This window comes from Chrysochloris asiatica, unplaced genomic scaffold (genome assembly GCF_000296735.1).
Source record: "Chrysochloris asiatica unplaced genomic scaffold, ChrAsi1.0 scaffold00072, whole genome shotgun sequence".
In the NCBI taxonomy this organism is placed as follows: Eukaryota; Metazoa; Chordata; class Mammalia; order Afrosoricida; family Chrysochloridae; genus Chrysochloris; species Chrysochloris asiatica.
In genome coordinates this window covers 5,433,528-5,458,803 of record NW_006408590.1, presented here as the reverse complement: position 1 = coordinate 5,458,803, position 25,276 = coordinate 5,433,528, and the positions used below count along the sequence as shown (strand labels likewise).

At 39.2% G+C, this 25,276-nt stretch overlaps 1 protein-coding gene across 1 annotated transcript in view; it reads left to right on the top strand.

Annotated features, from left to right (window-relative positions):
* The window catches only part of MPPED2 (metallophosphoesterase domain containing 2), a 265,815-nt gene that overhangs the window by 73,301 nt on the left and 167,238 nt on the right, over positions 1-25,276 (top strand). The window contains exon 2 of the mRNA XM_006864857.1: positions 5,459-5,640. Coding sequence (XP_006864919.1) covers positions 5,459-5,640 — 182 coding nt within the window. The remainder of the gene's footprint in view (positions 1-5,458; positions 5,641-25,276) is intronic.

The window sequence follows — 25,276 nt, the reverse complement described above, 5'->3', positions numbered from 1 at the left end:
GCATAGCCCTCCTACCAAAACCAGGGAAGAATGTCACTAAGAAAGAAAATTGTAGACCATATCCCTCATGAACATAGATGCAAAAATTCTCAACAAAATCCTAGCCAACAGAATCCAGCAACACATCAAACAGATAATACATCATGATCAAGTGGGATTCATATCAGGGATGCAAGGATGGTTCAACATTGGAAAAACGATCGTTATCTACCGTATAAATAAGAAAAAAGGAAAAGAACCACATGATCATATTGATTGATGCAGAAAAGGCATTTAACAAAATCCAACATCCATTCCTGATTAAAGCACTCAACAAAATAGGAATTGAAGGGAAATTCCTCAACATAATTAAGAGCATATATACAAAACCAACAGCCTACATAACTCTCAATGGAGAGAATCTGAAAGCCTTCCCTCTGCGAACAGGAGCCAGACAAAGATGCCCTTTGTCACCACTCCTATTCTATATTGTGCTGGAAGTCTTAGCAAGAGCTATACGGCAAGTCAGGGAAATTAAAGACATCCAAATTGGCAAAGAAGAAGGAAAACTATTTGCAGACGATGTAATCCTGTATGTTGAAAACCCCAAAGACTCACTAAAAAAGCTACTAGACTTCATTGGGATATTCAGCAGAGTGGCAGGATATAAGATCAACTTACAAAAATCAGTTGGATTCCCCTATACCAAAAACAACAGTGTTAAAAAACTGTTGCTTCCAAAAACGACATTAGGAAAGCAGTACCACTTACAATAGCCACCCAAAGGATGAAATATCTAGGAATAAATGTAACCAGAGGAACAAAGAAAACTACAAGACACTACTACAAGAAACCAAAAGAGACCTCCAAAAATGGAAGAATGTACCATGCTCCTGGATAGGAAGACTTAACATTGTGAAAATGTCAGTACTGTCCAAAGCAATTTACACATATAATGCAATCCGAATCCAGATTCCAATGACATTCTTCAAAGAGATGGAAATAGAATTACAAACTTTATATGGAAAGCAAAGTGATCCAGGATAAGCAAAGCACTGATTAAGAAGAAGAAGAAGGTTGGAAATGTCTCACTCCCCAACTTCAAAATTTACTGCATGGCTACAGTGGTCAAAACAGCTTGGTACTGGTACAATGAGAGATACGTAGATCAATGGAACAGAATACAGACTCAAGAAATTAACCTATCTACATACATCCAACTAATTTTTGACAAAATACCTAAATATATCGCACGGGGAGGTGATAGTCTCTTCAATAGATGGTGCAGACAGAACTGGAAAGCATTATACAAAAGATTGAAACAAGACCTTCACCTCATTTCTCATACAAAAACCAACTCAACATGGATTAAAGACCTAAATGTGAATCCCAGAATTATGAAGGCCATCAATGAAAAAATAAGGACAAATGTGAGGGCACTAATTCAGGGAATATACAGACTACCAAACATTTTGAAAATGATACAAACAAAAGTAGATTCAAAGGTAGCAAATATTGTGAGGTTGACATAGGACCAATCAGTGTTTTGGTCTCTTGTGCACAGGGTCGCTATGAGTTGATAGTGAATCGGTGGCATGGAACAAGAGAACAACAAAGGCAGGGAAGGGGCACAGAGGACCCAGGTATAATATAAAGCATTGAGTGATTCCCCCTTCAAAGTTTTGTCCAGCCCTGTGATTTTATGATGCTGTTTTCTTCACATCTTCCCATGTCATCGTCTCTCCCTTGTGGATGCAAGTATACTTGCAAATTTCACTATGATATTTGAATCTGTCTCTGCGGGTTCGGTGTCTTGGTAAGATACTCACTTGCTAGGATATTTGACTTGATGTCTTGAGGGAAATGTTAGGTCTTTTGAGAATTTAGCAACATAAACACTTAGTGGTAATGTTGTTCACTATAGAGAGTCTTCACACAATGTCACCTAGTAGGTGATTCAATAGCAGGTAGAGTCTCCCTTAGATGTGCTTTCAAAATGAAAAGATTTAACTGCCTTGACTTTCTTTATTGAGATGTTATCAAAGGCTCAACTTCGGGAAGAGTATTTTCCCTGTGATTGTTTCCACTTTAATTACATCCGCTGTAACTTGACCACTGTACTGGATATCTCATTTTCAATTCTGAATGCCTTTAGATTGGAATGTCTCCCTTATTTTGACTCCTGTGTGATAATTGTCATGTTTCCTGCAAAGTGGTTTTGGCACCATATACTGTCTCGTGAAGCCATCTCTTGCCTTGTACTTAGTGATATGGTTACTAGAAGACATCAGTGCTTCTGGATTAGGCGATGTCTGTAAATTCTGCATTTGTGTCTGTGTATTTGTTTTTTTCCCCCAACCCTCTATCTCAAATCAATCCTCCATGTCTCTCCAAAGTCTAACGAGAGTTCGTCATTTATCACATCGAGTCGGTGATGTCTTTGAGCAAGCCTTCTCTGTTAATCTTAGTGCCTATTTGAGCTACAAGCATAGAAGACACATTTCCCCCTTTTGTATCCCCTGTCTTTTACCTTTCCTTGACCTTTATTTAGTTGTGAATTCTGCTTCACTGATAAATGTTTCTTTGTAGGAGATGGATGGGTGGGAGGAGAGTTTGGCATGATTAAAAAGGACTGGTGTGGCCCACAGTCTCAGAGTTACTGCTCAGTATGGAACTATGGTAGACATTATGTGCCATGGTTTGCAGCCCTAAACTGGGTAGATTCATCGAATAAGGCCCTATTCACCATGACGGGTTTATATGGGCTACTTTTTGTTGAATAAATTCAAAATAGCAACCATACTGACCCTCTGATACATTGCGATGGACTCCTAACTAAACTGAATTATAGAAAGGGACAAACATTGACTGTTTGTATATAGGATGAAAGCTAAAAATTCAATAAATAAGGAGTTCTGGTAGTGTAGTGGTTACTAATCGGGCTGATAAGCTCAAGGTCAGCAGTTCAAAACTACCAGCTGTTCCGCAGGAGAAAGATGAGGCTTTCTGCTCCTGTAAAGATTTATAGCCTCAGAAACCCAGTACAGGGTCACTATGAGTTGGACCAGACTCCACGGCACACCATCACCACCACCATCATATTGATTTACATTTCAATATATAAGCTTCAAACACTTCATGGCAAAATGGAATTCTGAGATAACAGAATTTTTCCATGCACTTTTTCAAGTACCCCTTGTATATAAAGTACAATCAAACTTACCCATACCTTTAGAAATCCAGTGGTTAAAGTCTTTTATTTTCATTCATCTGTTGGTAGGTACTCTGGTATATATAAATGCACACAGTTCCATCCTACTTACATCTTAACAATTACAGAGAAAGACACAGAGAATTGTCATTCATTTGCTGGGATGACTACTTAGATCAGACAGGAGATATTGGTATGCTTGGAGCCAGAAATTTGAGATTAACAGTCTCAATAATGGAAAAAAAGACAACAAACATTTTTATATGAAAGGGGAAAAAAAAAGCAACATTGGATAGAATTGTGTCTAGGTACTGATGTTGTTATTTTTGTTAAGTGCTGTTGAGTTGGTTCCGACCTTGCATAGAGTTTCCAAGGTGAGCCCAGACTGCTGACCTGGGCTTCAAACCGACCTTGCAGTCCAGGGCATTTACCTGCAGTGCCACCAGGAGTCCAAGTGCAGATGAGAGCTCAGGAAATTCGTACATTTTCTCTCTGGTAACAGCATTATTAGGAATCGGGCTACTAACCTCAAGGTTGGCAGTTAGAAACTACCCAGCCATTCCGTGAGAGACACATGAGGCTTTCTGCTCCCGTAAAGATTTACATACTCAGAAACCCTGTGCAGGGTCACTGTGAGTCGGAACCGACTCCACGGTACTAAACAACAACAACAACAACAACCTTTATAAGAAAACCCCATCCTTTTTATGCAAAAGTTAAACTATCTGTTTGCGTTTTCAATTAGGCTCACCATAACCAGTTCAAAGTTTCTTCCTTCTTCCCACCTATCTTTTTTTTTTTTTCTTTCTTTCTCCTTTTCTGAGAGAGAAAAAACAAAAGGATTAGCCATTAAAGAAAAGTGAGATGGTTCAGGTTGCATAGTGATGCCTTTATTCCCCTCTCTAAAATTTCTATAGTTAAAACAGATTGTGCCTTCAAAAAATACATGGAAATAAAGAAAGGAAACTTAAACAAAGGCTGCAGAGGCAGGCTGTACAGGGAGCCTGGTGTTGAGATTTCGGCATATTCTCTGCTGCATTTTAAGTATCCAGGGTGGAGTTGTTATATGAAATATTGTTCCTTATTTAATGTTTCACACTCTAATCTCTGCACTGCATATTTGCTTCTCTTGTGACCTTCTCTTTGCATTTATAACGGCTTTTTTTCCCCACCCATAATCCAAAATAAGTGTTCATTTCTACAGAGAAATTAGAGGAAGCTGTCAGTGGAGACTTAATATAGTTAAAGCATCCATAACTCCACTACAAACCCCTTAAATAATTAAAACTGTATGCTTGAAGAGTCAGATTTGCATTTCTTTACCAAGTTTATTTAGTATACTTTGTTACACTCAATTAAATGAGAATGTTCTGTTTCATTTTCTTTGCTTCGGGTTGATCATTTTGCCTTTTGATTCTTATGCCCTAGTGTAATTCCACAGTGCTTAGGTCTCTAAAACTATACATATATTAATGCATATGTAGATATATACATACCATTAAAAGGCTTACTGCTCACACCAAATAGAATCTTTGCTCAGGGCATTTGAGCATTACTAGTAACCTATGTCTTAACCGGGACTGCAGATAATTCATTGTAGTAAAGACCTTGACAAAGTTCTTCTAACATTCACGTTTAAAAAAAAAAAAAAAAAAAAAAAAAGGCCCATTATTTTGGCATACTTTCCCTTTCCACAATTTGATTTGTGAATCTCTTAGCAAAAATGAGATGATACAGGTGCTGAATGGTTGGGGAAAGGAAATTAAATAAAAGTGCCATGTCTTCCACATCACAGTTGGCAAAGCTTGTGCAGATCTCTGTAAATTAGTTCATCGCTTAAGTTATGCATGTTTAAGAAGGAATAAATTAGTTATACATTTCCTAATGAGTAGTGGGATCAATTGGAGCATGATGAGAGGCAAAATAGCATCATTTTGCTTCCCCAGTTGGGGTTCAATATCCCGAAACTTCACCATTAATCACTCTATCAGTTTTCTGGGTTATTTCTGTCTCTACATAGAAGATATTCTTTCCTGTTAATTTTTGTACCAGGTAAGTAAGACTTTTAGAATTTGTCTCAATGGGGTTATTAGGTGGGCAATGCTGCCTTTTTCCAACCAGACATACCCCTTGTTACAAAGGCCCCTTTTGCTTTAGCATCGGTTTGTCTGGGTGTGTTCATACGCAACAGTCGATATGTATGTGAGATGATGATTGTGAGGGTTCTAATATGTTTAACTGTTATGGGATCTGTTATGTCTACTTTAGGGTCGACCCCATCCCATATGACACTCCAAAACCAGCGGGCCACACGCGGTTTGTCTGCATCTCAGACACACACTCCAGAACAGATGGTATCCAGATGCCTTATGGGGACATCCTTCTCCACACAGGCGATTTCACCGAGCTGGGACTGCCCTCAGAGGTTAAGAAGTTTAATGACTGGTTAGGTAAGGAATGATTGCGTTCTGGCGCCCCCAATTAACCTTTCCCGTCCGTGTGTCACTCACGGAGTCCTAATTGAATTAGAACACTTGGAAGCCAGCACGGCCATTTCTCGTATGATATGCGGTGATGTCTAGCTTTAATCCAATTCTGTTAATTAAAGATGAATTTTTAGATATTTAATTTTACTGTGCATCTTTCAGTGCCTGGCCTTGGCGGCTTTGGGGCAAGGGGATGGAAAGCTTTGAAACTGATCTCATCTCACTCATTCTGCTTTAATGAGGGGATTCATTGGCACGTGTGAGACCTAAAAATCACATTTTTAATTCATTGGCTCTGCAATTTCTCAGATATTATGAGCAGAGATGTACAAATGTCCTGCTCGTAAGAGAACATTTCTAAGAAATTAAGGAGGATGTTGAAGTCCTTGTCTACTGGGCAGGTCTTAAGGTACCGTGCTGCTTGGGAGCTTGCCTGCGCTGAGGTGCTTTCCTGAGACCCCTGAAAAGATGTTGTATTGTAATGTTCCCAAACTTGGACTATAAAAACGCCCTATACATTGTGATGTGGATAATGACACTGAAGAAGCTCACAGGTTAGGATTATAGCAAAATGTTGAATTCTGGGTCAGGCAGACATGAAAAATTAACATTACAAAACCCCGGACCCAAAATCCACTGCCGTCTAATTCATCCTGACTCACAGTGAGTGACCAAACAGATCAAACAGATAGATCTGCGCCTTTGGGTTTCCATGACTGTAAATCTTTACTGGAGCAGACTAGCTCATCTTTCTGTCATGGAGCAGCTGGTGGATTTGAACTGCTGATCTTTCAGTTAGCAGCCCAGTGCTTAACTCATGGCACCAGCAAGGCTCCATCACAACAAGGCAGTAATGGGTTACTCCCTGCAAGATTAGAAAACAGATATTTTAAAGAATCCTCTTCAATGAGGGAAAGAAGTGAGAGGGTTTTGAGATTCTAAAGACACAAAAGAATTACACAGCAAAGAGGAGAAACCACTCTTCCTGAATACGACCATACATGTCAGTCAACAAAAATTACTCCGGACATTTTGGCAGAAACCTTAAATTTTCTTTGTCCATCAAACTGAAACAGAATTTGAGATTTTTTTTGTGTGTGTGTAATTTATTGATTACATATAAAGTATATGTTTTAATGGAAAAACAAGATTCATAAAAAAACATAAAATACTGTTTTAGCAATAAACAATAAGTTTCACTAAAAATATGACTATGTTGCTTCTTCATGTGACCTGCACATCTGTTCGTATTATTTATAGTTGACATCAGTACATTCCTGTTCTTCTATTTCACTTAATAGTATTGGTAAATGTAAAAGCTGTTTTTGTGTCATTTTTATATTTACATATTTACAGTAGTCCCTGACTTACGAAGGGATTCTGTTCTGACAATTCCATCATGAATCCATTCTGATGGAATAACTTTTTTCTTTTTACTTTCATTTCAAAAACAACAGTGCTTTGAACAATGTCATAAAATTGAAATTCTGCAAATAGACATCTGAGAATAACACCAGCAGATTATGAACTGCCATATTGTATGTTGTACATATTATTAATGACTAATGATATGATGTCATACACATTACTAACGATATGATGTCATACACATTACTAACGATATGATGTCGTACACATTACTAACGATATGATGTCGTACACATTACTAACGATATGATGTCGTACACATTACTAATGATATGATGTACCAAAAAAAAAAAAAAAAAAGTTCCCCAAACAAAATGGATCACTGTTGTCAATTAAATACGTCATAAATTTGGGATTACCTGTGTGCTTTTTAATAGCAGCCTAATTCTCATGTTTGCTATGACATTATTTAATAATACTTCCTTCTAAAATGAACATTTTAGTGGTTATCAGTTTTTCCTCTGGTAGCTAGGACTGAAATGTTCATTTCTGTGTGCATATGTCTTTTTGCTTCCATTGTCTTATATTTCTCAGGCTACTAAAATAGTAAATTACTAAGTCAAAGAATATAGAATTCTTTATGGTTCTCACTGCATATTGTCACCTTGCTTTCCAAGAAGACTATAGCCACTTACTTTATTAGCAGTGAATGAATATACCAATTTTACAGACATCTTGGCAGCACTGGGTGTTGGGGCTTTAATATTTAGTGCTGTTTTAGTAGATTTCAGTCATTTCATTTTAGAAAGCAAACTCTCTTTAAGGTCAATTAGCATAATCTCCTTGTTTTTACTGATGAAACAAAGAGGCAGAGATGTTAAGTGACTTTCTCAGAGTCTGGTGGTGACTGAGTCTGGTGCATCTCTCATCCCCATCATTTCACTGCTTCCCCCATCTTCGGTAAAGTTTGCAGTTAAAGTTTATTTGCAATTTAATTGCAAGCCTATTTGCAATTAAATGGATTCTAGCAACTTTAATTTATGAACAAGCAGACAAGATGATTTGGGGCTGAATTTGACCATTTTAAACTCTTCTGTGACTACTGAAGGTCAGCACAGAAATTATGGACTGGCATTGATAATCTTGATTTTTAAAGAAAGAGAATAGCGCAGTGGGAAGTGTATACAGAAATACAAGTCCGGATAGATCCTAGTTATCATCTTGGTTAGCCACTGATATTGGGCAGCTCTCTTCTTCCCTTAGTTTTTAACCTCTCTTCTTCCTTTAGTTTTCTCTGCAGAACTCAGGATTAATGCTACCTGTCTTTCTGGATTGTTGTGCAGATTAATCAGTAAATGATTGCTGCTAGTAAGTTTTTGTGGGCCATTAATAACTGAATGGGGAATGTGGCGAGTGAACCATCTAGAGATACTTAAAGGGTGAAAACAAGAAAGGGTCAGAGACATTATTTAGTAGATCAGAAGTAAACACTGGAAGATTTTTTATAAGGGAAGCACTCCATAAATGGAAATGTGCCGTAACTAAGGAAATAAAATGATAAGGAAATAAAATGCTGAGGCCCAGTTGCACGGTTAGCTCCTTCTTCTTTTATTTCCCTTCTGATCCTGTGAAGCAGGAAAAAGAGGTCTCTGCAGGGGGTGCATAATGTGAGGCCAAAAGAAGCCCATGTGGTATGGGGTGGAGAAGTCAGAATCTCATAGAGAATGCCCAGAATAGCTCCCTGTTACCCAGGCAACCTCCTGGTGTTCCAAGGGTGAGAGAGATGGTGTGTGATTACACTCTACTACTTGGCTCCATTGGGAACCTCTCACCTGAAATGGGCGAGGTTCTGCTTTCCAATAAGACCTGCCACGTGGCCTAGCAGAGTAGAATCACAGGTCTGATCCCTTTAGTACTTTTGTCATAATAGGGCATCCACCTCATCAGCATGGGTCATACACATTTGGCAGGTACCAAATCAAATCAAACCCACTGCTGTTGGGTTGATTGCGATTCAACGATGCTACAGGACACACAGGAACTGCCCCATAGGGTTTCCAGTACTGTTCATTTTTATGGGAGCAGACTGCCACATTTTCCTCCTGAGGAGCAGCTGGTTGATTTGAACCACTGGCCTTTGGATTAGCAGCTGAGCACATAACACTGTGGCATCGGGATTCTACTTTTCTTTTTGAGTTCTTGGGTGGTGCAGATGGTTAAAGGGCTCTGCTGCTAATTGAAATGGTGAGGGTTTGAACCACCTAGAGATGATTCTGAAAAAAAAAATCCTGGTGATCAACTTGTTTGAAAACTTTATGGAGCACAATTCTACTCTGATACATATGAGATTACCATGTGTCTGAAAAACCTTGACAATTGGTTTTGTTTTGTCTAAACGACACTAATTATTGGAAACAACTGGGACCATCCTCCAAGTTCTATTACTCTAACCAGCTAATCTTAGCTTTCTCTCCTCTAGCCCTAAAATATCCATTTTACAGCTGAGCAACTGAAACTCCAGTAGGTTCATTTACCCAAGATCACTTAGCAGATAAGACGCTCAGAGGAGCTAAGTAATCATCCCGTCTATTACAAGTAGTGAACCCAGATCCAGCTGACCACAAACCTTGAGCTTATTTACTGTGGTCTTATGAGTGGTTTGTAGCAGTTAGGAAATGCTGGAAGAAATGCTGTCACTCCTGGCAGACTCTTGTGAATGTTGATTAGCTGCTTGCCCATGTGCTGTTATTTGAAAGGTGTGTTTAAGCCCTGCCTGTCTTGAATCTCTCCCTGACTGACCAGCTGCAGGGTCTGAGAATCCCATCATGAGTTCCCTGTTGGTTCAGAGATGATGGGCTCTGGTTAATATGTGCATATGTCACCTGGCAAATTTAACACACTAAGATATTAATACAGGTAATTTATGAACTGAGCTAGCTCAGTGCAGAGTCATAGGAAGATAGAACTCAACCAGGTATAATCAAGGGCTGTAACACTAGTGTAGCATATAATGATCAAGAGCAACTGGGAAAACAAAGTTTTGAATTCTTTCTCTACCTTGAATAAGTAGCTGAAACTCTGGGCCTTGATTTCCTTATTTTAAAATGGGAATAATAATAATGATTGCTCATGTTTTTTGTGAGGGTGGATTCTGTGATAAAGAACAGCCAATGATCTATGAGGGTATGCAGGCTACATGGAGACAACTGAAGCAGCAGAAAAGGACCCAAAGGTAGAAACTAGAAGGGGCTTCATGTCTCATTATAATACTTCACTTTGTATTCTTGAGCCACCCTTTGAAACCTTCTGTTCAGCTCTTTTGCGTCATCATACTTTTCTTTTCAGTTTAGCTACTGTACATTGAAGAGCTAGTTTGAGTCACTTTTTACATCCATTCTTTTTCTTTCTTTTAAATGCCTTTTTACTTTCTTCATGATGTCTTTGATGTCATCCCACAACTTGTCTGGCCTTTTTCAATGTTTAATGTGTCAAATCTATAATTTAGATGGTCTCTAAATTCAAGTGGGATGTACTCTGACCTGGAATTAGGAAAACACTGGGGAAGAATGCACTGGACATTTCTCAACCTGAAGAAAAAATTTAAGCCTCGAGTCTTTGAGCAAAATATTCGATGGGAAGCATCAAAAGAAGATAAAAGTAGTCCACAGCGCTACATTAGGACTCCTAAATCCTCTAGTCACACTAATATTGACTTAAATATACTACAGACCCATCTTGAATAGGCTCTGGTGAACCCTGTCACTATTGTGTAACCTTTTCTTATCTTGGCAAAAATGCATCTTTGCAAAATTACACTTGTCACAGTAACTGTGGGAGGCCCCAGGGACCTCCGCTCCTAGACTGCAAAGTTAATCACTCCCCTCCTTTCTACAAAATGTCTACCTTTACAATTCCAACCCTCACAAGCAGTCCTGATAACAGTTATTCACTGTTGTATCACAGGAGACCCAACCGCATTGGTAGCTTTCTTTTTGAATATTGCCTATACATCCATGGATATTGTACATTTGTTGTTACATGCTGTCAAGTCAGTTCTGACTCATAACGACCCTATCTAGGATTTCCAGGGAGCTGCTGGTGGGTTTGAACTGTCAACCTTGTGGTTTACAGTCCAGTGCTGATCCTACAGTGTCACACCAGGTGTCCATGTTGCACATAGGGTATTTAAAACCATGTAGGTTCCAACACATGGTAAACCCATATGTATCAGAGTAGAACTGTGCTCCACAGAGTTTTCAATTGCTGATTTTTGGAACTAGATTGCATGGCCTTTCTTCCAAGGGGCCTCTTGGTGGACTGGAACCTTTGGGCTTTCAGGTGACAGTTGAGTGCACCACCCAGGGATTTCAAATGGGCATTGTTATTGTTGTGTGCCCTCAAGTAGATTCCATTTGATGATTGAACATCTGCCTTCTGATTTCGACCTTCAGTTACACCCGCATCAAATTTCTTCCCATTCCCCAAACCCAATATGCCCTTTGATGTCTCTTTCTCTTTGGCAGACTCAATCCCCTCCTACTGAAATGGCCTTTCCCTTCTGGAGAACTCACTCATCCTTTATGATCCATCTCTAATGTTACCACCTCTATGCTACCTTCACTGACTCTCTTTCAGAGTTAATTGCTTCCTCTTAACTGTGGGTCAGACATCTGTGCAGCCCTTCCCTTGGTGGTTATGCAATTGTTTCCTTTTCTATCTCCCATACTAGATGACAGTGTATGCCTAAAGAGTGCTTGTCATCTAGCCAGTTGTGTATATAAGGCCTGGCACATAATTGGTGCACACAAATGTTTGTTGAATCATTGAGGGAATGAATGAATGTCAAAGTACAAGACTTTTCTATCAAGACTTTTGCTCTTAACTTTGAAATTACAAAGTTTGTGCATATTAGTATCTTGTACTTTCTTTTCATTCTGTTCTTTCTGTCCCTCTTCTTCTCTTCCCTTCCTTGAGTTTTCTTTCCCTTTCTTTTCCTTTTATCTTCAAGGAATTTGTAACGTTCAGTTGACTGTTAATGATGCCTGTGTGCTATGCAGAATTACTTAGAGATTTTTTGTTTTGCTTTGTGTTCTGTATTCTAATTAGAATGACAGGGCTCTTGGGTGGTCTAGTCTTTCAAATGAAAGTTTATATATAATAATCTAATCAGTCACAAATCCCTTTCAATATAGTACTAATGCCATGAACTTCTAATTATGGCTTTTCTTTGCTCTGGGTTGTCATTTAATAACTCTAAACTTCAATATCATCAAGTTTAAAAGGAACAAAACAAAAATACTTGTACAGCAGTATAAAAAAGAAAGCTATTTATATTTGTTGTTGTTAAGTGCCATTGAGTCGGTGTTCCAACTCATAGCCACCCTGTATAGGGTTTCTAAGGAGGCACTAATTCATTTAAACTGCTGAAATTGGGATTATCAGTTCAGTGCTTATTCTATAGCACCACACCAGGACTCTTCATATTTGTAGGAGCACTGTATTAAGCATGGCAAAAATGGTCTCTTGGAGGCATCTTACCTCCCTTAACTTCACCAGGGGGCAAAAATCAAGATCAGCAGCTTAAAACTGCTTCCTGTGAGGCAGATGCCAGCCATGCATCCTCTCTTCAACCTCCATTACCAAGTCTCACACCAACTGTCCCTCCTAGGACACTCTGTTTCTTTGATGGGGTTAATATTTGTTGCAGTGACCACACAGAACTCACAGTCCCTACTCAATGGTTCTGTTATTGGAAAAGTAACAGGTTTGAGAAATGCTCAGCTATGTCTTCAGGCAGATCTCTCACTGGCTTAGCCAGTCTACTGGTTCTGTTGCTGCCATTTTGCTGACACCGTCTCTGACTGTTTCATGCTGTCTCTCTCTCTGGGTCCTTTCCACCTCTGGGGTTGCTTATTTTAAGCCTAGTAGGAGAGCAACACTGACCAATCTACTCATGAGAGTTCCAAACACGTCATTTGCATGGTTCCATCCCCACAAAGTTACCATGCCATTAACTTGCATTATTAACAAGTTATCCAATCTCTTTTGTGGGCCATAAGCACATACTTTGCATAGCCCCACCCAGTCATTTAATGGGATTTTTTAAAATTATGACTGAAAGGGCGCCATATTAAGTAGTTCATTACACTGCAAGCTTGGTTATAACAGACTATAACAAACAACCCTGGTTGTAGACATACAAATTAATCTCGAAATAATCATTCTGAGAGATTCTGCTCATTTTGCAGTGTGTCCGTTATTGGCCCAGAGTTCTGGAACTACAGGAAACAATTTCATAGCCTCAGTTATTTATTTCATTATTACAATACACATAATATGTATTGTAACAATGTTCATTCCTGATACCTTAGAAAACAGAGATAAGTGAAGAAAGAGGAAAAAGTTACAGCTGGTGAGCTTGAACTTCTGATCTTGTGGTTCAAAGTGACTCTGCAGTCTAGTGCATTAACCCATAGCACCACACCAGGCAAGACTCCCTTAAAATGAATTTGTTGTTGTTAAGTATGGTGGAGTTGGTTTCTGAGGCTGTAAATCTTTACAGGAGCAGAAAGCCTCATTTTTCTCCCATGGAACGGCTGGTAGTTTCAAACTGCTGACCTTGAGCGTAGCAGCCTGACTCATAACCACTGCACTACCAGAGTTCCTTTTTAAATGAATAGAGCTATGCCTATTATTCTGTAATTAAAAACCAGTGGCCACATCTTGCACCTCCTTCTAGGCCAGTAGAGCATTCTGTCATATGGATACACTCTAATTTATTTAGCCAGATGTGTAATACTGGATACTTAACAATGTTTCCGTTCTTTGGTATTATATGCACCCGTGTCTCATGAGCATAATTACTATTTTTTGCAAGCATCTTTAATTATTTTCATAGGCTATATTTCCAAAACTGAATTGATGCTTCAAATAAAATGTATTATTACTTTTTTAGTTTTTATTGTTGCTGTTAAGTCAGTTCTGACTCATAGCGATCTTGTATAGATTTCTGAGGAGCTACTGGTCAGTTTGAACCACTGACCTTTCAGTTCAAACTGACCCTGCAGTCCAGCGCATTACCTACCCCACAGTGCCACATTTTCCTCTATAACGACTGCAGTTTCTCCCATGCTCTTAATAGTATTTGAAATTTGTGATACATTAATTTTGAATATTCTCAGTGGCAGCAAATCATCATACTTGAGAAGCTTTTTAATAATGACTACAAACTCTTCTTCCTAATTATGACGCTTACCTGATCATCATGTGTTTTTTTAAGTAAATAATGATACATAAAATAAAATAAAATAAAGGTCACTAACAAATCCTGTCATTAATAGATAACTACTGAGCTCTGGTAGCATGGTGGTTTCGAATAGGGCTGCTAACTTCAAGGTCAGCAGTTCAAAACTACCAGCTGTTCCGCAGGAGAAAGATGAGGCTTTCTGCTCCTGTAAAGATTTCCAGCCTTGGAAATCCTGTACACAGGATCACTATGAGTCGGAACCAACTCCACGGCCCATAACCACCACCACCACCACCACCACTGTTAATAATTGTTTTGTAACCTTATGTGTGGTGCTTCATGTGTGTGTAAATGTATAGATGTATAAAATGATAGTAGGGTTGGTGGTGGTGGTTGTGTGCTGTTGAGTTGGTTTCAATTCATAGTGACCCAGTATAGGGTTTCTGAAGCTGTAGATCTTTATGGGAGCAGAAAGTCTCATCTTTCTCCCGTGAAATTACTGGCAGGTTCAAACTGCTGGCCTTGTGGTTAGTAGCCCCAGCTCGATAGAAAGCATGCATATTGAATTAAGTTGGCTTGTGGTTAAATTCTGGTTAATTCTGTGATCTTCAGCTTGTTCATCTGTAAAAGGAGAATTATTAATGCTTACAGTACCCAACATATAAGGGTTGTTGTGAGGTTATACAAGATAAAGGATACAGACTGTGAATGGTCAGTAACTGTTGTTTGCTACTATTACATTATTCAAGCATTCCCCGATTCCCACTTCCTACCCTGGTGATAGATTCCCTACATTCCCAAGAGGGCAGTTGATGACAAGATGTGGGGAGGGGATACTTTCAGGAAGGTGGCCTTATGTCTCTGGTATCACAGTGCCCCTCTGGTCCATGGTGGCCCACACTGCCTGTGGTACAGAGGAAAGGATGAGCTTTGTGGCTCAGCGTGGCCACCAGAAACCTTTCCAAGCACCTAGATCAAACACACACAGAGTCTGCTGCAGGTTATAATTAACCACAGAACCACACACATCTGGGGTGAGGACACCGTTTTGTGACCCTCTCAATCTTCTGTCATCTTCCTTCTGTGGCCTCTCTTTAATGTGCCCCACTCACTCTTCCCTCCAGTAGTATCCCCCCTGCCCCAGACCCCCATAAGCTCATGTCTTACAAACTCCAGCACACTAGGCTTTTGCCCCAGGCGTCACGGACAGTTTTCCATCTTATTTTGAACTCTTAGACAACTCTTACAAGGGGACTTCAAAAATGTGGAAAAATTCCATTATGTTTTCATTCCATTTTGGTAGAAGCCCCTTGTACTTTCTAAACATGGTTAGCACCATTGGAGCTTCTGATTTTTAAAAAACAATCAAAAGATGTCCGGAAGTGGGTCTGTGAAGAAGGTGGATGGGCAAGTTGAGATACACAATTCTGAATAAAAACAGTGATGTGATAGAAAGAATAGTGATTGCTCTTGAAAAGAGTCACGGCCATCTCCAAACAAGCTGCAGAAATGGTACAAATGCTTCCAGTCATCGAAATTTATGACCACTTCATGCTTACAGCCAATAAAGAGCTAAAGGTATGAGACTTTAAGAAGGGCAAACAAGATGACTTTTCCTTTGATTTATAGGGGTGAATATGCTTGAGTTACTTGGAACTCAGAATTTCCTGATTCTTACTATTCAGAGTTTACTACTAGAGGAGTTGCTTACAAAAGCAGTATCTGATATGTTGTGCTTTTGAGTTTTTGGTTTGTAATTTGGCTTTCCTAGTTACCATCCTAGAGTTAAAAGAAAATTGACTTTATAGCTTATCTTTTTATTTCAATTTATTTTTTTTAAAGTAGTGTGTAGGATTTCAACAATGATCTCTGCATTGCCTATATGTGATGTCATGTGAATGAAAACATCCTACTTTCTTGTCTGCAATGGTGTAACACCTGTGCTGTCAAGTTGATTCCGACTCCTAGAGACCCTATTGGAGAAAGCAGAACTGCCCTCCTAGGGTTTTCAAGGCCTGATTGCATAGTGGTTACGAATTGGGCTGCTAACCTCAAGGTCGGCAGTTCAAAACTGCCAGCGGTTCCGCGGGAGAAAGATGAGGAGTTCTGCTCCTGTAAAGATTTACAGCCTCAGAAACCCTGTGCAGGGTCGCTGAGGTGGAACAGACTCCATGATACTTAACAACAACAACAATCCTTATAGAATAAGATGGGTTTCTCCCATGGGGCAGCTGGTGGATTTGAGCCACCAAACTTTCAGTTAGTAGCCTAGTGCTTAAGCACTGCACCACCAGGGCCCCTTTGTAATAGGATGCTGTTGTTGTTAAGTGCAGTCTAGTCAGTTCTAAATTATAGTAGCCCAGTATTGGGTTTCCAAGGAGCAGCTGGTGGGTTTGAACTACCAAACCTTTGGTTTTCAGTCCAGTATTGATTTTACAGGACCACATCAAGAGTAGAGGAGTATTTTGTTGTTGCTAAATGCCGTCAAGTCAATTCCGACCCATAGCAACCCTGTGTAGGGTTTCCAAGGAGCAGCTGATGAACTTGAACCACTGACCTTGCAGTTCAAATGACTTTGCAGTCTGTCTGACGCATTAGCCCACAGCACCACACCAGGACTATGGTGGTGGTGGTGGCTGTGTGCTGTGGAGTCAGTTCCAACTCATAGCAACCCTGTACAGGGTTTCTGAGGCTGTAAATCTTTATGGGAGCAGAACGCCTCATCTTTCTCCCACGGCACAGCTGGTAGTTTGGAACTGCTGACCTTGTGGTTTGCGGCCCAATTTGTAACCACTATAGTACCAGGACTATAGGATGTATTATTTGATTAGTTCACAGAATGGTTGATTCATGCTTTTTATATTCTTGTCCTTCATTTCTTTAGAGAATCTTTTTTTTCCTAAAGTTCATTATTTCATGGTCTAAGTTATATATATATACATGCTGTTGTTTTTAAGTGCCATCGAGGCAGTTCCGACTCAGCGACCCTGCATAGGGTTTTCAAGGAGTGGATAGTGAGCTTGAACCACTGACTTTGCTGTTCAAACTGACCTTTCAGTCCAGTGCATTAGCCTACATTGTTTCAATAAGGACAAGATTAACTTTACAGTATAACTCAATTTTGGTTTAGAGTTAAGTAAAGTACTTGGAGAAAAAATGAGCCCAAAGACAGAATAATAGAATCTTTTCAAATAAGTAAAGATTGGATTGTGTTTCATTAGAAAGGGTCATTAGTGACCTGAAGACTTGATGGCCGAGTCTTTCCTAATCCACGTGAACCTAATTCATTTTTTAAAATTACATTAATTATTATACCTCTAATTTATATGACATCTTTCCTCCAAAGGATTCAAAATACCATTGAGTATATTAGGTCATTAAAGCTTATAATGTTCTGGGGAAGTTGATATGGGCAGACAGTTTTATCCCTGTCTTATTGATGGATGGATGGAAACCCAGAAAGGTGGGAGGACAGACTGGGGTCACATTGTCAGCCAACATAAGAGCTGGAACAAGAGCTAAAGTCACTGAAAGTTGACTTAACTGTTCTAGCCTTCAGTTAGCTCTAAAAGAAGTCATCTTTTTCGTTCTCTTTTTCTAAAATATCCATCATTTTCTAAAACGAGAAGGACATGGGAAAGAAACCAGGCCTTTGAACTGTTCAAACTGCTTTAGTCATGGCTACTGAAGTGAAATCTGAGTAGACCCAAACTTATAAAATTTGTGTGGAGCTGAATGACAGTCAGAACAGGAAAAACTTACAGCTTGAAGCCCTGGGAGGGGAGACTTGGGAAAAGTGTAGTGAGGCCATTCGGGAGCCTGATCTGGGAGATTGCATTATTGCCATGGGGATGGAGAAGACATGCCTTCAAAGTGACACCATCTTTGAGCCAGGTGTCATTGTTTATGACTTTGCCAGTCAAGAGATTTGGTTGCTATGTAACTCACATGCTGCCCTTGTTTCTGTGAAGGATAATACATTTTCAACAGATTGCCAGTCTTTAATTTTTCCTGTTCTAGTTACTGTCCTGGTTACAAATTCAGGTTGGTTCCGATTTTGCTTCATTGATCATGTCTGAACTGGGAAGAACTGGTTCAAAGCCTCAAAAGACACTGCATCAACCTATCAGCAAAAGTCAGATAAATAATTTGTTAAAAGGGTAGCACTTTCTACATTTCTTGAATATAAATTATATAACAATTAAAAATAAATACTATAAAATGGAACTCTTTGAAAATAAAAAAGCCCCTAATTTATCCAAACCATCTAATCCAAGAAGGTTAAGGTACTGCAACCTCAAAGGATTATTCATGTGTGTTCTAAGTGTCTTCTAAGTACCAGGTCCTGCATTGTGGTTGGTGTCGAGGACACAGAGAGAACAAGAGAAGGAGGTCACTGTATTTAGCATCCAGCCTCTGATTGTCAATGTTATTTCCCCCATTTTATTAGTTAGGCAACTAGACCTCAAGGTTTTAAATGTTTCTTCCCATTTTGCACAGGAGATTTGTTAGTTGAAGTCCCAGGACAAGGGACCTTCTGCCTGGGTGTGACACCATTTTTCATCCTATGCTAATTCTGAATATCAAAATCTGGGAGATTATTTTAATTCTTTGAGGTTTTACAAAGGGGCTTCAAAAAGTTTGCAGAATAAAAATCCATTATCTTTTAATTCTGTTTTTCCTGCAAACTTTTTGTAGCTCCCTATATTTATGGAATGGAATATTGATTTTCCCCCCTCAATTTCTCTCTCTTCAGATACTTGTATTAACTGGAAACTACAAGGAGCTCTAGGAGCTCTGGTAGCGTAGTGGTTACAAACCAGGCTGTGAACCTCAAGGTCAACAGTTAAAAACTGCCAGCTGCTCCACGGGAGAAAGATGAGGCTTTCTGCTCCCGTAAAGATTTACAGCCTCGGAAACTCTGTTCAGGGTTGCTATGGGTCAGAACCAACTCGACGGCACTTAACAACAACAATAAGGAGCTCTGGTAGCGTAGTGGTTACTAATCGGGCTGCTAATCTCATAGTCAGCAGTTCGAAACTACCAGCTGTTCCATGGTAGAAAGATGAGGCTTTCTCTTCCCGTAAAGATTTACAGCCTCAGAAACCCTGTACAGGGTCACTATGAGTCAGAACCAACTCCACGGCACATAACAACAACAGGTTATATAGAGAGGTCTCTGTATTTATTGTCAGTTTTCCTTCACTGAACGTAAGCTCCACAATACTGGGAACCTTGTTTTATTTACTGTTCTATGTCCCACATCAGCAACAGTGTCTGACACATAAGAATTACTGAAAAAAATGTGCACGGAGTGAATGAATGAACAAATAGCAAGCAAGCTCCACCATAACAGGGATTTAGTCTTCCTTGTTCCCTACTATTTATTGCATGTAGTAAGCAATACATTTTTGCTCAATAACTGAATATTTGCTTGTATTGGTACCACTGTATGCCTGCTAATCTTATTCACTTTCTTCTGTGAAATCTTGTTCATTCTTTAAGATGTGATTCAGAGGTTATTTCCATAATGAAACTGGCTCTGACCTTCCTAGTTGGTTACTAGCCCTTTCTCCCCTCCATACTATGTTCAGGTCACTAGCTAGTATATAGTGCTTTTAGGTCTTCTGGTCTCTTCTTTCAATTATGAGTCTCCTGAGAGTAGATACTTAGGGGAACCGCTAGAAAATAGCGATCCTTCAATAAATGTTTGCTTGTCTTCACTTCCATAAACAAAATGCTTTAGTTGTCTTTCCATGAACCAAATACTTTGCTTCTTGGAGCTTCAGCCACTTCTATTAATAAGGGGAGATAGTCATGGTGTCTTGGAAGAAGTACAGCCAGAATGTTCCTTAGACACAGGATGGTGAGATTTGGACTCATGCACTTTGTGCATGTTATTAAGAAGGACCACTCCCTGGAAAAGGATATCATTCTTGGTGAAGTAGAAGGTCAGAGAAAAAGAGACCCCAATGAGATGGATTGAGACAGTGGCTGAAACAATGAGCTGACACTAACAGTTGTGGTGCAGGATGGGTAGTGTTTCATTCTGTTACAGATAGGATCACTGAGTCTTAGAGTCTGTGGGACTCGACAGCACATAACAGTAGTCACAGAATATGTGAGACTTACTTTGTTCATGTGATCAGGAGAGACCAGTCTCTGGAGAAGACCCCCTATGAAATGGATTGACATGGGTTCAAACAGCAACAACTGTGAGGTTGGTGTAGGACTGGGAAGTGTTTTCTTCCATTGTTCTGGCTTCAGAACCAAGTCGAGGGCACCTAACAACCACAGTCACAGGATTGTGAGAAGAGTCCTTGGAAATGGCATGTCCTTGTCAAGTGACATGTCCATGTAGGTCATCATTTGTTAACATCTCATCCCAGTCTTCATTACCTAATATATTAGAGAGCTCCAAATCATTTCCAGAGTCTGCCACAAGTTCTGCCGAAGAGCAGTCGTCTTTCCACCACAGTGCCCCTTTCATTTGGCTCTGACCTTGCTGGTACTGCATAGATAGATTCCATTTCCACTCCCCTACCTCCCCCAGCTGGCCTACATGCTGTTTCCAGGAACTTGATTCCAGCTGTCCCCTGGGTTTTTGAATACCATTTTCCTGGCCCTTCAAACTGCACGGAGAGTCAGTGTTCCTTCCAGTCTATCATTCGACTCACTAATTCTTGACATCCCCACCTCCCCCCGACTGATAAATTTTCATTATTGGTTTTGCGTGAAAGTCTTCAGGGTTCCACCCTGCCTGACCCCTGTGGTCACTTAGTGATTACATGCGCCAGCTGAGGTAATTTATTCACTTTGTTTTGGTGTGAACACGTCCCATGGGTCTTGTAACTGCTGTAATCACTTGACCCTGGTGACTGTTAAATGCTTTAAACACAGTTATTTTAAATTTATAATTGTTTTCATTAAAAATCCCTTATAGTAACTTAACTGACCTTGCTGTCAACAGGCATTATGTTCAAGGGGAAGAAATAAAAATATTATGATGCAAATAATATAGTGCTCATCAGCGATAACATGGCAAATCATTCGTTTATCCTACACAATGTCACTTGAGGTTGTGGCAGAAGATGAAAGAGAAGTGGACATTATTATAGTAATGTCTATGTAATTCAAAACTCACACAGCTATCCGGTATGCAGAGCAGACCACTGGGGACAGGGAAGTGGAATAGAACGTGAGGTGCAGTACTTTTTACACTGATGGGCAGCCCTGGTTGATTGTTGTATTCCTGACTACACTAGAGTCATGTCTAACTCATAGCGATCCTGTATAGGGTTTCCAAGGAGTGGCTGGTGTATTTGAACCTCTGACTTTGTGGTTTGTACTTCAAACTGACCTTGTAGTCCACTGCTTATCCTACAGTACCACACTCATATGTTAATAACATGAACATTTTCATAGTTTTTTTTGTTTGAAATAAATTTTAAATTTACAGGAAATTTCCAACTATAATAAATGAGTATATTCCCTTCACCCAGATTCCTCAGTTATTAATTTCTTACTACATGTGCTTTATCATCCTCGATGTGTGTGTTTGTGTGTATGTATTTCTTTTCTTGAACCATTTGAAAGTAAGTTGCATGCATCAAAGCCATCTGTTCTTAAATCATTCAGTGTATCTTCCTTAAAAACACAAATCCTCATTTACATAGCCACATTATAGCGACTAAAAGTAGAAAATATAATTTATTATTTAATCAATAGACCATATTCGGATTTTGCCAGTAGACCTACTTTATTCTTTTAGAAAAAAAAAAAAAAAAAAAAATCCTATGCTAGGATCTAACCCCGAATGGTACATTTCAGTTTTTAATGTTAAAACAAACCAAATCAAAGTATGGTTTCTCTTTTTTTCTCCCTCAAAGAGTGAAGGTTCACAATGGTAACTTAGTCCTATGAAATTTGCATTGTAACCTGCATTTCCAAATAATAATTATAAGAAGAGGGACTTACTAAGTGACAAGACACCATGCTGGCTAGGTATTTATAAACATGTTTGTTTCTTCAGTCCTCCTAGCAAACAAAAGCTGTTTTTAAGCTGCACTTACAGATGCTGGAATTCAGTGGTGTTATCATATCCCAGATCACATAACTCTCAGGGGTAGATCTGTGCTCTGAAGCCTGCATTCTCCTGGGTCATAGAGGAAGTGTGGGACTTTAGGACCCTAGATGCAGGGCAACCACGTGGACTCTAGCGATGCTAGCTTTTATTTTGTTTCTTGTTCTTATATTGTACTGGCAAAGGTCAGAACATAAATTTACATTAGTGAGTTACTTGACATCCTTTTTTGGCTCAAAAAAGATACTGTGTGATGTCTTCATTAAATTAAGAAACAGTGAAACTAATAACAATATCACACAAAATAATGTTGGCATGGAAGGCTGTCAGACTCTTAACCAGAATGTGCTAATTAATGACGTCAAAAAAAGTTACGGTAACATGGCAGGTGGTGCTAAACACTTGTAAACTCAGCATATTTTGTGTATGTTTCTGGTCTGGCTAAGTTAGTCCTTATGGACACTTGAAATCACCTTCCAGACTTATGGGTTTAGAGTGGTTCCTGAAAAGACAGTTGGTTAGTTGTTGTTGTTGTTGTTATGTCCAGTTGTTTCCTCAGAGCGTTCTGGATGACGTATATAGGGTTATGAGGAGTGGCTGGTGGGTTTAAAGGGCCGACCTTGCAGGTGGCAGTTCAGTGCTTATCCTACAGTGCCACACCAAGACTTCAGATAATTAGTAGGCATTCAGGTTATTGTTGTTGTTAAGTACTGTCAAGTCAGTTCTGACTCATATCGACCCTGTATAAGGTTTCCGTGGAGTGGCTGGTGAGATTGAATCACCGACTTTGCAGTTCAGAATTTGGTCTAAATCCGGGATTCACTTTCAAAACTCACAATTAGATCCTTATACTTTGTTTGTTTTTATATTTTATTATCTGAAAAGGAAATGAGACTAGTTTTAAAGTATTTTCTCTGTGTTTTCTAATGTGTTAGTTTTGGTCAGGCCTTCTGCTTTCCATCAGATGTTTTCATAAAGTGTGAAGAGTATCCCCAGGATGCAGGGTGTGTGGATCACAACCTATAGAGCAGTGACCTTGAATTTAACTGTTATTGTAGTGTATTTCCCCCCAAACATTTTGTGTTTGTTTTCATCTTTTTTATTAGGCATATTTGATTAATATTAACTCTCTTTTTTAAAACTTTTGTGAAATTTTGATTTTTGTCATACATTGATTTTAATGTACAGTATTTTGACAAAGGCATATTTAAATCATTCTATTTTAGCACTGGTAATAGCTTGGTGTACTGCTGCAGGATAATGCACTGGACCAGAAGGTCGGCAGTTCGAACTCGCCAACTGCTCCTTGGAAACCCTATACAGCGTTGCTATGACTTGACAACGCTAACAAAACCAACAACAGTAGCGCATAAAATGTGTAAATGTTAAAAAAAAAAAAAAAAAAGTGGCAAAGTTCCTTAATCAAAATGTGGAAAATATAAAACTTAAGGAGGAATTTTACTATGTTCTAGAAAATAATTATATTGGGGGGAAAATCATTTTTATTTTTGTTTACACTGCCTATATTTTCCAGTTCTTTTCACATTTGGAATTTGTTTTTAAACACTATTCAGTGTATCCAAAGTGAATAATTAAGCAGCTAACTATACCATGCATTATTGATTTACCAGAATTTGCTGTTATTGTGTGGAGCTCTGATGAAGCTGCTAACCAAACTGTAGGTGGTTTGAAACCACCAGCCATTCTGCGTTAGAGAGATGGGGAATCTATTCCCGTAAGGATTTACAGCGCTGAAAACCCTTGTAGCAGTTCTCCTCTGTTCTATGGGGGCCGTAAAGGTCCAGATCGACTCAGCAGCAGTGGATTGCTAGAGGTAGATGTTATTGCAGCAAGTTTTGTGTGCATTATAAAATTGAAACAAACTGTGTTTTCTTATTTTTAGTTATTTAATTTTGAGATTTAGGAGCAAGAAAGAAATAGCACTTCCTTCCACTTTTGTTGTTGTTAAGTTCCATCAAATTGGTTCTGACTCCTGTATAACAGGGTTTTCAAGGGCACTTGGTGGGTTTGAGTCTCCAACCTTGTGGTTAGCAGTTCAGTGCTTATCCAATAGTGCCACATCTGGATTCCTTTTCCCCTTCTACTTTCAGGGTAATGATGCACAACTAAACTGTGTTGTTTCCTTTATTTATAATATTTATATAAATTTCACTTATCCTCTGCTCTGGTAGCGTAGTGGTTATGAATTGAGCTGCTAAACTCAAGGTCAGCAGTTTGAAACTAACAGATGTTTCATAGGAGAAATATGAGGCTTTCTGCTCCCGTAAAGATTTACAGCCTCGGAAACCCTGTACAGGGTCGCTATGGATCAGGACTGACTCCATGGCACATAATCACTACCACCACCAGTTTGTAAATAAGATTGGGAGATAAAATTTCTTCTGTGACATTAGACATCTGAATATATTCTACCTGCCATGTCTGACCTTTGATTTTTCCATAAAATGCTGAGAACAATGTTATATTGTCCTTTACTTACTTTCACTAATCGTATTACACAATCCCTAGTATAACAAAGCCCTGTCCATTTCTCTTCCTTTATCACCTAAATTTGGAATTGAGAATCAACCATAGCAGACAGTAGTAGGTTTAGGGGTGGTGGTAGTAGGAGTAATAATGGTACTAATTATCCTAGTAGGCATGCTAGGTTGTTGTTGTTAGCTTACCATTCAGTCAGGCACTGACCAGTGATGACCCCAACCACAATGGGAAGAAATGCTGCCTGTTTCTACACTATCCAATGCATTAAAATGTTCTTTGAGTTTGGGGAACAAAAAGAAGTGTGAAGGGGTAAGATCAGACTGTAGAATGAATGGGATAAGGTTTCCCAATGAAATTCTCATAGCACAGCCCTTGCTAACCTTGTGGAATGAGCAGGTGTA